General features: G+C 43.3%; 1 protein-coding gene across 2 annotated transcripts in view; it reads right to left on the bottom strand.

The window, feature by feature from the left end:
- Nucleotides 1-15,178, bottom strand: part of scube1 (signal peptide, CUB domain, EGF-like 1) — a 106,242-nt gene that overhangs the window by 32,270 nt on the left and 58,794 nt on the right. The window contains exons 7-8 of one of the 2 annotated variants that reach the window (XM_085768850.1): nucleotides 14,783-14,872; nucleotides 8,168-8,284 (exon numbers count right to left, since the gene is read on the bottom strand). In XM_085768850.1, the coding sequence (XP_085624976.1) occupies nucleotides 8,168-8,284; nucleotides 14,783-14,872 (207 nt within the window). The remainder of the gene's footprint in view (nucleotides 1-8,167; nucleotides 8,285-14,782; nucleotides 14,873-15,178) is intronic. The other variant, XM_085768851.1, reaches the window with a different exon arrangement.

Genomic DNA, 15,178 nt, shown 5'->3' with positions numbered 1-15,178 from the left:
TGATGATAATAATCTGATATAAAACCGGAAAAAACTTTTTTGTGTTGCTACAGTAGGCAGGCTCGGTGGGCGCACACTTCACCCTGCGCAGCAGCGCAGTCGGCACCGGTTTGGATGGAGCTGTGCCTGTGACAGACGGCTGGTGCTTCTGTAACAATATTAACCTGAATATATAACTTCATGTGTTGATACAACCATGCTCCTCTACAGCTGAGGCTGTGAAGAGCCTCCTCCTCCCGTCGCTGCTGTAGCTCTGTAGTTGTGTGTATTTTTTTATTTTTTTTTCATGTTTCATATCGAACTATTCTGGCTTTAGCCTACTTCTTAAACGGTTCTTTAATAAACCAAGGATACTTAATTCACTAAATCTGTTTCTTCCCTCCAGCCTTTGACCTGTCCCAGTCACACCACTACCAACAGAAGAGAATTAAATATTTTTTCTGGACTCCACTTCACCCAAAATGACTTCGATCCGTGATCTCTCTTTTTTTTCTCTCTCCCTCTTTCCTCGTTTGCGTCATGTCCGCAGGTGAGCAGGATGCACCTACCTCCTAATATGGTGGTCAGGATCTCCTTATATGGCTATTCATGTATGGAGATCTATGCTAATTGCTGATCAAGGGGGCGTGTTGTTAGTTTACGATGGGTTGGCATTCATGAAGTTACACACGTGTTTACGATCAAATCTGAGTTTCCCGCACCGTTCATGAATCCGGAGTAGAGTTTTAGTAGAGTGAGCTTTTATGTGCAAATCTACACACAGATTTACTCATGTTTCATGAATGAGACCCAACACCTTTAATTGTAGGTGTAAGCTATTTTCAGTACGGCGGAGCGCAGCAGCTGGCTGCTCAGAGCTACGCTATGGAGGCTAACGGAATTTCTTGGTTTCCCTCATTAAACTCATCAAATTCAACATCCCAAAACTCCACAGCGCTTTTGTAGACAAGTTGTGACCTGCACAACCACCACGCTATGAGATAATGACGGAACGATACGAAACGGAGCCGTTTTCGAGGTAAATACAGGGTAAATACGGAGACTGCTTGCTGAAAAACTGTCCCTGAACGCAACGCACATCAGCGGTTTTGTATGAATTTACCTCGAAAACGGCTCCGTTTCGTATCGTTCCGTCATTATCTCATAGCGTGGTGGTTGTGCAGGTCACAACTTGTCTACAAAAGCGCTGTGGAGTTTTGGGATGTTGAATTTGATGAGTTTAATGAGGGAAACCAAGAAATTCCGTTAGCCTCCATAGCGTAGCTCTGAGCAGCCAGCTGCTGCGCTCCGCCGTACTGAAAATAGCTTACACCTACAATTAAAGGTAACAAACCTACTGCTATGACTATAGCAATTATGGCAATGGGCCAATTTGCCAAAATGTTGAACTATCCCTTTAAAAGATAAAAAGGTTCATATCAAAGGCTGTGCTTTCTTAAATCAGGCCCTTATTTCTGAATTGGGATGTGACAGGAATAAGGAGATCTGCAGGTGATGAAGGATCTACAGAGATTTTACAGTCTGTGGTGTGAAATTATCTTCAGGAGTTAATCTGTGAATCTGGATTCATTGTTTTATTGCTGCGTTCTTATTAGAGTATTGTGATGAATTCAAATTCACCTCCTCTCTCTCTGTCTCTCTCTCCCTCTCACTCAGCTGTTGGTATGAGCTCTGGGATGGAACACCTCCTCAGGTTGCCATGTCTGTCATCATGAGAGGCTGAACCGCCTCGTCTGTCAGCACAGATGAAAGGGCGTTTATCAGACTGGTGGGTTTTAAACATGCCCTACATAGTTTATATTGAAATGATTATGATAGACAGGCACGACAGGGCACATCCCCTTGGCTCTAGAGCCAGGTACACACGGAGGGGGGGGGGCTGTCTGTCTCTATCAAGCAACTTAGCGGCACATTAGATGAGACCACCTCACAGCGTGGCACTTACCTTGCCGCTAACTACTATGTTGAGTAAACAGTTGAATGGCAGCAATTATACTCCTGAGTCTCTTCACTACTATACACAACTACCATGGTTGTGATTACATGTGCCACCAGAGTCGACACACACCCACACACATAAATATATGTATATACACACGCACACGCAGGCTTCAGCAGGAAATATTGATTAGCTATCTCTCAGAGAGCCATTGCAACCTGTCTGTGCTGTTGCCAAGGTTACAGGAAGCCTATTGGAGCTACATGAATGCTGGTCAGGCCCTGTCAATAAAGAAAGGACAAAAAAAACAAACTCACAGGGACAGAACAACATTTCAGCAAATCATGCTGCTACAGTTAAAAGCAGCATTGATTTAGTCGACAACGTCCTTTCCCTCGTTGTGTTTCTTCCCTTCTCTCCCACTCCTCTAACTGAAAACATCAAACTAACTGATGAATGGTTGTAGCCTAGCTGCTGGGGCTACCACCAGAGTCTGGCTCCACAAAAATATGTCGACTGTAGTAAAGGGTCAGTTCATCCAAACTCAAAAAAAAACATTTCCTCACTTATCTCCTGTGGTATCTCGCCATGCAGTTGAGGAATGGAAAATGATACTTTAAATAAATTAACAGAACATGTTCCTGTTGCTCTGGATAATCTGCACCACAGGCACTCCACTGTTTTTCAAAGGGACTATTTCCCCAGCAGAGAATAGTTTGAACTGTTCATGATGATAATGTTCTCTAGATTATCCATTAGTGACACTGCTGGTGGAAAAAAAAACATTTCATAGACTAAATGTTATTTTTCAGTCCATAATTCAGTTCATCTCTACTGCGATGGGGGTCATCTCACGGATCGTTGTCGGAAAACCTCAGCCAGCCCTTTGAAGTGAATTGAGAGCTATATAGAGTGCCAAAGTGGAAGCAGAAAGTACCCGGCGCCATGGGTCCTCAATTCGAAAAAAGTCTACATACAAATGAACGGGAGTCCAAGTTTTATTTCGTGATCCGTTTGAATTGTGCCATGAGAAAAAATATGTCCTCTACCTGTTTAAAACATTATGTTTCATGCCGAGAAATCAGCAGTTTGTTGTAAACCTATTGTAGAATAAAATTCCGTAACCAGAAAGACTACAGGTGGCGTAGGTGATGTCACACACCAAATGCCGTCCTTTCCCGTGTCAGTTGGTGACGTATTTTTTGTGGGACACCAGATTTGTAGTCCGCAGAGCGTCGTCACACAAAATACATTCTTCTGTTGTCGTTTTACGATAAACTGCTGATTTCTCGGCATGAAACATGATGTTTTATACAGGTGGAGGACATATTTTTTTCTCATGGCACAATTCAAACGGATCACGAAATAAAACTTTGACTCCCGTTCATTTGTATGGAGACTTTTTTTCGAATTGAGGACCCATGGCGCCGTTACTTCCTGCTTCCGCTTCGGAACTCTATTATCATTTCACCCAAAGATGGTTAGGAAACAAAAGCAGCTCCTTCAGCCTTTGAGGTTGAAATGGTTCCTCCACCTCAGCTTTACCCAGAACCCAACAGATTGTCCAGCTACAGCTGTTTGACCACTGGCTCTGTTGAGTCAATTAAATGGATTTGAAAAGAAGAGTGGGGTGGTATGCTCACACTTTATAAGTTACATATCATGGTGTGGGCTCAAGCTGAGTATATATAATATAGCAAGGTGTCAGGATGTGGCTCACACTCAGTGCATACTGTGTGAGTGTGTTTCCCTGCTTTGTGCCCAAGTTGATAGATACTGATCGATGAGTGCTGCCTGCTCTGTGTCTCTCAGCTCCCCTCAGCACTGATCCCCGCTCAGGGATTTATGAAGCCCGGGGGCTGATCCACAGCCAAATTATGTGGGCGGGGCACAGCTGGACTGCATGCCTATCCATCTTCCCCACTCAACTCAGGCCCAAAAACAGAGGGGGAACTTTTCATTTTTCCAGCGCTGTAAATGCTGGGTTCTGTCAGGACCACAAATCACCTGAGGAGACAGAGTGGAAGTGTTCGCACAAGCTGCTAAGCTTGAACTTGACATCAGGGCAGCAGACAAGATGTTCTCCCAGCATGCAACGCCCTTGTCAAGAAAGCTAAACGGTTGGGACAATGATAAGTATTTCTTTTCATGTTTAAAATGGACCAGATCCAGTCATTGGCTCTATTGGAGATGGTCCTCAATGACCATCAGTGTCCAAAAACACATGTATCTGTCTGTCGAGGGTTCATCCACATGGAGGACATACACAGAGAAGACCATCTTCATTTCCTGTTTCCAACTGTTTCCTACTTTAACTGTCACAATCCTCCCCTATCCTTACTGACCAATGTGTTGGTATTGATGTAACCATGACAGCGACTGATCTTCCATGATACTTTTGTGCCTTAGCCTGACCAAACCAGAGCCAGAGAGGGGTCCAACCATAGAATACGTTTTGGATTAAAGCAGAAGTAAGCGATCAGGTTGTTTTGGCTAACTTCCTGTCAGAAGTCCCTACGTCACCACATTCACGTGCATCCCTTGGCTGCACACACAGAGAGGACCGCCCTGTGCGTGGCCCCGTGCGTGGCGACTGTAGCCCCATGTAGAGGCCACAGTCCTCAACGCAGGCATCCCCGGTTCGAATCCCGCGTCGAGCAGACCTTTCCTGCATGTCATTCCCCCTCTCTCTGCCTCCCCCTTTCCTGTCTATCTATACTGTGTACTATCAAATAAAAGGCAAAAATGCCCCCCCCCCAAAAAAAATAAAAAAAAGGGAGGACCGCCCCTTTATGCCGTTCTCTCTCTCCTCATTGGATAAAGGTTGTAGGATACAAGGAAAGTTTTCTCCTCGGCTTACAGCAGAGCAGAGTGACTGACAGACCCGTGTTTCAGACCCAACACTCTATCCACCTTTTTCCGAACGTCAAAAACGTAGCCTGTTTTGCCGGTTTTGCTCTTCCAGTGGAATTTTATGTTTACGTTTCCATGGTTTCGGTAGTCGCGGTAAATGCATGGATTTCTTTTTTTTTTTTTTTCAATGGAAATCTGTAAAACGCATGGATCATCACACCAGCTTTTAACAGTGGATATCACACAAATTGACATCCGCGTTAAAAGCCAGCGTTAATAGATCCATGCGTTTACCGCAACCATGGAAACGTAAACGTACAATTCCACCAAACCGGCAAACCGGAAGCCAGTTTTGACCATAGATGACGTTCGGAAACTTGTGGATATAAGTGATTGCTGTCGGAAGATAGAACTATTTAAGACTTATATTAACACAAACATTCCGCTTACTTCTGCTTTGAGATCAGACAACACATCTGTTTCTCGACACACTATTTTGTGATTTAATTAAGAGGACTTGTAACTCATGATCATTTATCAAGCCTCATGGGCATGAGTTAGGAGCACTTCAGGGTGTTTATAATGTACAGACATGAATATGTTAATTGAATGCAAAAACACAGCTGGCAACAGCTGCATGATATATTTATGCTGCATTTCATACTTTAAATGACAACATTTTTTAATGTATCTTATTTTCTATAATGTGTACATTTACCGACCCAGTGCTGTATTTACTGCAGCTGCAGCTGGATGGTGCTGTCTGTGTGTATGACATTGTGTGTAAGGGAAAAAGTGAGAGAGGGAGAAGGGGAGAGAGAGAGAGAGAGAGAGAGAGAGAGAGGCCAGTGTGGGCCTCACTGTTCAAACATTTCAAAGTTTGCCGACGCGTCGTCTGCCTGCCAGGCCTGAGACAGCTCCGGCTCCAGGATTTCACACACCTACACGCCACATTCTCAAGCTGCCTGACACTCATTTCACAAACACACACACTCCAGAACGCACACACCCATACCGTATTATACAATTTATAGAAGCACACTCGCATCACAGGAGGCGCCCACACTCTGACATGCAAACAGTCATGTCACTGTCACATGACCGGCACTTGGTTGCTATGACGACTCCTTGAACATGTCTGTCACAAGCAGGGTGCTCCCATCTCTGCATCCACACGAGGAGGTCGGAGCGTCGACCAGCACATGTGTCAGAGGAATGTGGAGTGGCTGCAGGTGGCTTTATCCCAGAAACATGACTCAGAGAATATCCAGCGTACATGAGGCACACACGTCAGCATTATGTTTCTACCATAATACACAGATTACACTTTTATAGTGACTGGCAACAATCTGTAAAGGAAATTGAAGGTAACTGTATCTCGGTGCGGGCAAGCTGGTCATGAAAAATATTACACTCAGTGTTTTCCAGGAAATAAAGAAGCATGTAGTTTTTCAATGGGAATGGAAAACATGGATGATTTCCCAAATAAGACTAAACCCTTTCACTGACATGGTTGGTCTGGAGGTTTTCAGTGGATTCACTTCATGCTGGAGCTAGTTGGGACATTGCTATTTCAGGATAGGCTATTTGCTTGTGAGCTGTTAAGTACATGTCCTTGGACACTTTCTGAAAAAATGTTTCGTGCACTTTGAAATTGTAAGATGTGTTGGCTTCTATGTCAGAGGCAATCAAATGAACATGAATGGGTCCTGTGTAGTGGAGCATAATGAAACTTATTTTACTATGATTCTCTGTTTTCTGTTCCATAATGGACATCAGAGATATTCATATCACCCAAGGCTGCTGCATTGATTTTAACAAGTGAGTTCAGAATTGATTGAGCCACGACTCTGAGAACACAAAGTGCTATTTTTGACCCAAAATGCATCGGTCGGGTTGGACAGTGTTCAGCAGACTGACATTAAAGCAGAAGTAAGTGGTCCGGTCGTTTTCGCTAATGCTGCGTTCCAGGCAGGCTTTTGAAATCGTAAATTACAGCTTCAAGTCACAACTTACGACTTTGTAGCGTTTCAGGCAACCCACTCGTGTTTTTCCGACCTGTTTTACCGGTGAAAGTCACTATAACGGCCACTCGTAACTTCCGACCGGTGAACTCGTACCAGATCGAACTGGTACCACTTCACGGTCGGAAAAATACGAGTTTCCTTGAACGCACCATAACAGTCCTCGTCCCTACGTCGCCACATTCACGGCGTTCCTTGGCTGCACACACAGCCCTGCATGCCGTTCTCTCTCCTCATTGGATAAAAACTGTAGGATACGATAAATGTTTTCTCCTCGGCTCAGAGCAGAGCAGAGGGACTGAGAGACCCGTGTTTCAGTCCAAACACTCTATGTAAGTGATTGCTGTCGGAAGATATAACTATTTAAGACTTATATTAACACAAATATATCACTTACTTCTGCTTTAAGTTATACCTTTCCTATAAAAAACACTTTTCCCTCTTGTACTCAGCAGATCAGTAGTGGGTAACCCTGAAAGATGGCATCACTGCATTTATAAGACATAAGGTTAAAAAACAGAGTGTACTGTCAAGCTACTTCAGACCAGGATAAAAAGAGATAAAAAGAGAATCAAAGTAAGAGTTTTCCTCAACCAGAGATAGTTCCTGGTGAGAATGAATGATGTTTGTTGCTGATCAAAATTTACAGATAAGTAAAGAGCTGTTTATGCTATCTAGCAATCGCAGAACTTATAAGTAGCCAACATCATATTAGGGTCAACATTTATCTACAAAAGCAAAACTACCTCTGAACCATAATGGCATCACTGGGAAGAACACTATCATCTAAACCAAGATAAAAAAATAGGACCAATCCAGGTACTTTTCAGCAAACCTCGCTCTGAATTTCTGACCAGACTAACAGAATGCCTCATTCTGCCCATTCACTGTGGCTTTGTGAAGCCCGGGGCAGAATACAGTACCGCTGCCTGTGTTTGACTCGGCTTGAACCCACAGGTCAGCCTCATACAGTGAGACTGTTTGTTTAGAGGAAAGCCAAAACCCTATAATAATCTGTTTGGGATGTTTAGGCCCACGCTTCAGCGGCCTTCTTCTCGGACCACCGTCATTGACGTCACCGGCCGACTGTCGGAAGTGGAGAAATGCTCGGCGGCAAAATCAACAACAACAAGCAGCGGCAGCGCCAGTGACCGCGACCGGAGCGCCGTGCAGTTGGAAGCGAAGTGGACGGTGGGGGTCGGGGTTTGGCTCCGGATCACTCAGATACCTGTCATAGCGGGCTCAAGTGGACCTGGGATCTTCTGCACGCACAGAGTCAGTGCTCAGTGAGCAGCAGGAATTGCAGGCCTCACACACACACGGACATTCACACTCTTGCGTACTGACTGACCTTTACAGGTTTTGCCGTCTGGCTGCAGGGTGAATCCCACGGGACAGCTGCAGCGCACCCCTGTGGCTGTGTCCTTACATGTCCTGTCACAGCCACCATTGTTCACAGCGCAGGTCTCTGTAGATGGCAGCACAAAGACGGAAACAGAGAAGGAAGGAGGGTGTTAACGGGTAACCCCTGCTTCTGAAATATCAAGACACTGAAGGTGATGTGGGTTGAGACAAAGCTTCATGCACAACAGCACACTAGAATAGAATATGCTGCTGTTTCCATCATGTAGCTTTGTCAGCAGCACACAGATGAGGTAATTACATCACAACACCCCAGTTTTCATGAATCAAGACAGCTTCGTATAGAGGCAAATACAATGTTGATACATACAGAAAGTCACATTCAGGATCAGTTTATCATTGACAGTAGTATATCAGTACAAAAAGACAAAAACACATGACACTGTGCTGATAAAGGAGGGTGAAGAACTCTTTGGCCCAGAGGTCGGTCCTGTTTCCAAAAGTGACAAGAAATCAGTTAACACAAATAAGAGGTAGGGTTAAGGTAAGTAGATAGAAAAATAAAGTTAGTGCAAGGTGCTGTAAGTCTAGAACACCCCTGGCAGCAACGCTGTGTATATTTTCCTCCAGAAAAATGTTCTTGTATGTGGCACAGATAAGGTTTGCTCAGACTTGTGAATATTGCCTGAGCTGATCCCAAAACAAACACAAGCTCATGGTAACTCTAGCTCACCTGCTCAGCCCCTGTTGCTTTAGCAAAGCTCAACACACACTTTCCCAATGGGCCTCAAGAAGTGCTGAAGAGGCTGAAATCTGATGTTGACTCATGTTTGTTGAATGGGATTTAATAAATCTACACCTAATAAGGAAGTTTCTGTAACTGTTATGTTTTTGGTGGGTTTGACTTGAAAAAATCTTGCAAGAGCAAGTACATGAATTAAAGGTCCCATATTCTATAAAAGTAGATTTCTGTGTCTTTTTGATTATAAAGCACATTTAGGTTTATATTATCATAGTGAAAGCACCAAAGGTCTCAGTCCACAGAGAAATGCAGACAGCCTGTATTCAACTGAGCCCTGAAATAAGCTGTTGGGACTTCTGCTACTTTGTGACAAAGTGGTCACCATCCTACTTGCCCACCTGAACCCACCATCAGCTGTGCAGGATTTGTTTTCTTGAGTTTACCTGATATATGCCATATTTTAATTTGACCACAGAGAAAGCAGTCAGCCAATCAGTGGAGAGGCTCAGATCCTCTCTTCTGATTGGCTTGCTGAGCCGTTGTTGCTAAAGTTCCAGAGAAAAACCTGAGAGAGAAGATGTAAAACTGTACTGAGATCATTTTGGGTTCTTCAAACCACAAATATATCTTCTTGAGGACCAACACTTCAAATAAAAGACAAGTAAAAGCAAAAACAACATGGGACCTTTACGACAGCTGTACTTTGGGCTTATAATTGACCACTGGTCAAACTGAATACAGAATACAACATAATCAAATAGTTACTAAAAAGTGGACATGGTAGCATTCAGAGACTTTTCTTGGACAACACTGCATGTAAATCAGGGATGTTCCCCTTCTTTCTGGCATCTTTTCCCCATTTAATTAAAATGCCAGGAGATTGTGTGCCTGAGTGAAGTGAAGAGGGAAATAGGAAAAGCTCTTTCAGGCAGGCAAACACATTCACAGCTCGAGCTTGAGGCATTAGCATAATGCCCTTTTAGAATGCAGAGTCACAAACACATCGGAGCCACGATGGCCAGCGCTTTCTATCAGGAAACAGGAAGGTATTTGTACATTTGTTTGTGTTCCCTCATGCAGCTCCAAACAACATCAATCTCAGGACTTCTCTCTGTTTTCTGGCTTGCGTTTGTTCCTCGCTGTGTTTATCCGTCAAAGCTCTGTGTTCGTCATTTGCAATGCTTTTCGTGTCTAGTTCTATGTTTGGAGAAGTCCTGCGGACAGATAGCTCAACTCTTTCAAATTCCAAACGGTCTCAAATGGAGAATTTTTGGTAACGGGGGCAGGAGGTTTGTCAGATGCTGTGTTGGCTGGAAGGAGAGGCACTCCATCATTCAGGCAGCCGGTCTGATTAGCCCTGTAGGGGATGACAACAGAACCATGTCCCCTCTGCACTCCCCAGCTTGGGTCACCTGCACAGGTGTATGCATAAGGTTTGTGTGAGAGTTAAAGGTGGTGTTTATGGGTCAGAGTGATTTATACTGAGTACAGTGGGCCCTATCATTAGCCCAGGGTGAGTACAGTCCTACTCAGAGCGCCTCTTTCTCCAGGCCACATCCAGCCCCAGAGCCTGCAGGCTGAGGGCGGGGACACAGACACACTGGGCCATGATTGATGTGCAGGACAAGCCCCCCCCCGTTCCCTACCACCATCAAGCCCCTACACCTTCCATCTAACCATGCATATTTCCATCAAAACGTATGTGTGGTGGGGCATTACATCTACATAGCTTCTCTCATGATCACAGGAATCACCAGGTTCTCTGCTGTTTGTTTATTTATTTGACAATTTTTTGTACTAGTTACTCTTAAGATAAATGTTAAAGGGATAGTAGCATTTTTTTTAAAGTGGGTTTATATGATCTACAAATAGCCCCTAAGTACTTTAGCCCTGCCCAGAGATTTACAACATACAGTGTTGTGAACAGACCCAAAGAAACGGCCTATTTTTGCGGCCTAAAAGAGGTTTTACCTGAAAAAAATACACAGTTCCATTGTTCGCTATAATATAATTTTTTCCAGCCCTTCAGTTCCCTTCCAGTTTTTATTTGGACTTAACCAACTCACGTATCCCTCCACCCAGGGTTAGCGCCCGCCGATCAGCAGTTGCTTAGGTCCAAATAAAAACTGCGTTTTTCCTGCCCTTTGAGGGGCTGGAAAAAATTATATTATAGCGAACAATGGAACTGTGTATTTTTTTTCAGGTAAAACCTCTTTTAGGCCGCGAAAATAGGCCGTTTCTTTGGGTCTGTTCACAATACTGTATGTTATAAATCTCTGGGCAGGGCTATGGGTTGGCGTTGCTAATGGGAGGAGTGCAGAGAGTCTTCTACTAAAAAATGCTACTATCCCTTTAAGATCAAACCACGCAGGCTAGGTCACATTTCAGATGTCTGTAAGTTACTGTATCTTCATCTCTACCTACTCAAACTCAAAATACTGCAAACAGATTTTTGTGTTTTCATCTTCCATGAATCATCCCTAGATATAAAACTGTATTTAAAGTAGTTCAAACTACCACCATCTTCAGCAGCTATAATAGTAACAACACTTAATAAAATTCAGCCAGTAAAACCAAAACAAGAATTTAACTGCACCATTAATTAAACTACTTATTGCTGTTGATGCTCATGTACTTTTGTGGGATTTTTCATGTGAGACTCAAATCTTTTTACATGCCGACTGCAGTAATGGACCTGAATACTTCTTCCAGCATTGCAAATTATTGTTACCCTGGTTAATTCATTTTTTGATGACACTCATGACACTGTGAAATAATGACAATGCAAATGAGCTGTTCATTAAGTGCCATCTGTGCCAATACACCCAGATCATTTTGAAAAGAACTAACAACTAACAATCAGTCTATTAGGACTATATCTACAGTATATGGCAAACAGCAGTCTTTGAATCAGGGCATAATGGACATGAAGTAGACATGGGATTTGGTAATATATGCATGACATGGTAGGGGAACTGATACTGAACAACACAGCAGCTTCTTCTGTGGGATTACAATATGTCAGAGAGGGCCAGAGGAATGAGAGGGAAGGCAGTAAGTATACACATGTCACACTCCTCACATGGTAATGCAGACTGCTACAAACCACTCTGTGTGAGACACATGTTCTGTTTATTAAAGCTGGACAGCATGATGTGCACTGTATAAACTGATCCGTCATTCCCCGTCACAGCATTATAGTCATATTTCAGTGCTTGACGAGATGCCCACTGCACCACGATAGGCACCTTAAACAGCTGCCAGTCAGCATAGTTCTGGCCTGTAATCATGCTATATGGATACACCTACACACACACATACAAATACACACCCTAGCTCAGCTCCATGTGTCCTGAGGTGATGGTTTATTTTGAATCTAGGGCCACAGCTAATGCACACTACCGAGCCACTGTTTTGACACTTGACCTGGCTCCTCATTTAGCTTTTCACTCAGTGTCAACATGCAGTCAGTTAGTACGACTTTTCAACGAGTCACCCAACACTCCCTCCTCTCCACCGCCCTCTCTTTCCTTTTCCGTCTGGGTCGCTCTCTTTCTCTGCGGCCTGACATCGTCTCGGAGACACTTTTTGGTCAGAGCCTCGGCTTGTCTCAGCAGTGTTGTGTGTGCCGTGCAGTGGCAGCAGTGGGGGCAGAGACAGGAACGCCTCGTGTCAGAGGAAGCAGACAAACTGATAGCAGTGTCAAATCTAACATACTGATGCTGCTCAGTTTGTGCCAGTGCAGAACTGGAGTGGCCCCTGTGCTCTCAGCAATCACATGCATGCACACGTGTTGCTTTGTGATGGAGGCACATATGTGCACTTGACTCAAATATTAGTGGTTTAATTGGTATAAGGTTTTGGTTTGTATCAAAATATGAGAACATGAGTTTGCATTTATCCATCATCAGTCAATTACACATTCAGTGACACTGCAAGAGTTTTGGCTGATGGGTTGAGGACTTTTCCTTTTGTTGCGTATCTCATTCCATTCAGGGATTATGGTTTTATCTTTGCACATACCTGAGGTGAAATTAGGTTGATTGTTGTCAAATAGCAGGACATCAAATAATTAAAAAAACTGGCAGCAGTTACAGTACATTACATTAAGGAGATGCCATAGTGTCCTCAGAGCTTTTCAAGCTTACATCTGACATGTCTCTAACTTCTGTTTCTTTGAGTGATCCAGATTTTGTTATAGAGGTAACAAGGTAAAAACCTCTATATAGACATAAATAACTTTAATCCCTGCTGGGAGCTTTTTCACACGTAATCCAAGTGTGGTACACATGATGTAAAATCCACTTCGGGTTACAAGTGGACAGACAGGTGATGTGTTGTTACAACAGGGTTTTGGCCAGCAAGGAGAAACCAAATATTTAGTTCAAAGGTAGTTGACAGAGAGAGAAAACAATGAAGAGGTAGAAGAGGGACAAGGAAAAGTGTCCCAAACTTGCCACTCTTTCTCCAAGGCACACTGGCCAGAAGCAGCTGAAATTAGTTTCGTACAAGTATGGAGCACAGTTCAATACACTACAGACTGTACAGCTTAGACATTAGTTTGGAGTAACGATATCCAGAGAGCGATTTTGGAAGTACTTTTGCCATAGAAAATAAAGAAAGGTTTAATTCAGAAGACAGCGGAGAGTTAAAGTGGTGCTTCAGAAAAATAGCACAACTTTTACTGAATTTCCCTTTTTTATTGTGTGAAAATCTGACTGAGCAGGTTGCAGCAAAACGAAGGATGAAGGTTTTAGAGTTTAAGGGCAAGTAGCAGTGTGAAGTCCTTTAGAAACCAAAGCACGTTGCTCTAACTTTCATTAGAAGCTATCATTTGGCATTAGTAGGAGTTGGGAACCCACAAATAAACTTACAATAGCAGTCTACAAAGATACATTGTAATTTCATTACAGGATACTCAATTCTTCAGAATAATTTCATCACCTGAGTTATCTCCTTCAGTCACTATCTAAATGTGGGCATTAAGAAGACAATATAGAAAAATGTTTGACAAAGTCATTGTGAAAATAGACTGGATCCAGTTTGACCAGTGGTTTCTCAAAGGTGGAAGTGAGCCCAGGTGTTCCTAAGGGTCATTCATACAGTCCAAGAGACAGATGTTTCCTCAGTAACCATCCCACTAAAAGAACAAACACTAATGTACAATAATAAGGACACATTTCATGATGGACCTCTCTAATTTGTCATCTAAAGGGCTTTGATATTTTCAACTAAAACCAAACCAAACATCCACTCACTCAAAGGTCGGTCCCATCTGCCAACTTCAACCTTGAAGAAATAATTCACTAAGTAGAACAGACCACAATGCTGGAGACAGTTTAACCAAAACCATGGGACATTGTAGGGCTGGTTTTTCCTTTTTGGCCTCACCCGCAGCAATTGAGGATTAAGGTTTTGACAATATTCTACCAAAGACTCTTGGGGCAAGTTGGGCTTCTGATCATTTTCAGGGGTTTTGCTTTGCCAGTAAGTTATTGGTAATCAAAATTGAGGGTGGACTGGAACACAAAACATTTTAAGTAAGGTGTAACTGGAAAAGTAAAAGTTAGTTTATGAGAAAATCTTTAAGAGCCATCCAGAAATTTCAGTACATAAAGTTGGGGAGGAAGAGTTTAAAGGAAAACAGCGACCTCTTTTACTCCTTTTTCATCATGTTAGATACAGTTGTAGCAAAACTGTAACTGTGGGAGTAGACACAGTGGGCACCAAAGGTTTACAAAAAAACAAAAACAAAAGAAAAAAAACAGAGAGGAGGACAAGGAGGAACGGTAAGGAGAGTAGAGTCGGGGATACAAGCACAAGCGCCATGGCAACACATAGAAAGAGGAAGAAAAGAGTTACCCATAAGTAGCCGCCGTTTCACCCGCTTGTCCACATCAGCTACTGACGTGGCATTGAACTCAGAGCTCTCAATTGCAGCCTCATCTTTCTCTAAAACACAAGTGACAAGGGGACAAACAGTGAGCAGCAGGTTAATGAGAAGCCCAAATGACCAGACCTTCAGCCCCTCTTGGCGTTTGAGCAAAAAACCAAAGCCAAGAAGCAAGAAGCGATGAAGAAGCGCCAAAATCCCTGTTAGAGTGTTAATCCCCAAACAATTGATAAATCCCCCAGAAGAAATCAAAAGAACAAAACAAAATAAATGAAAATGATCAGTATCAGTGTGTAGCTTACAAAATGAAGCAGTTGGTAGGCAAGTAGGTAGGTGGGGAAGGAGAGGGGAGAAGGGTCAGGGCT

The sequence above is a fragment of the Trachurus japonicus genome, chromosome 23, assembly GCF_045865225.1.
Source record: "Trachurus japonicus isolate A0001 chromosome 23, Traja_1.0".
NCBI lineage: Eukaryota > Metazoa > Chordata > Actinopteri > Carangiformes > Carangidae > Trachurus > Trachurus japonicus.
This window is presented reverse-complemented; position numbering and strand designations above follow the sequence as displayed.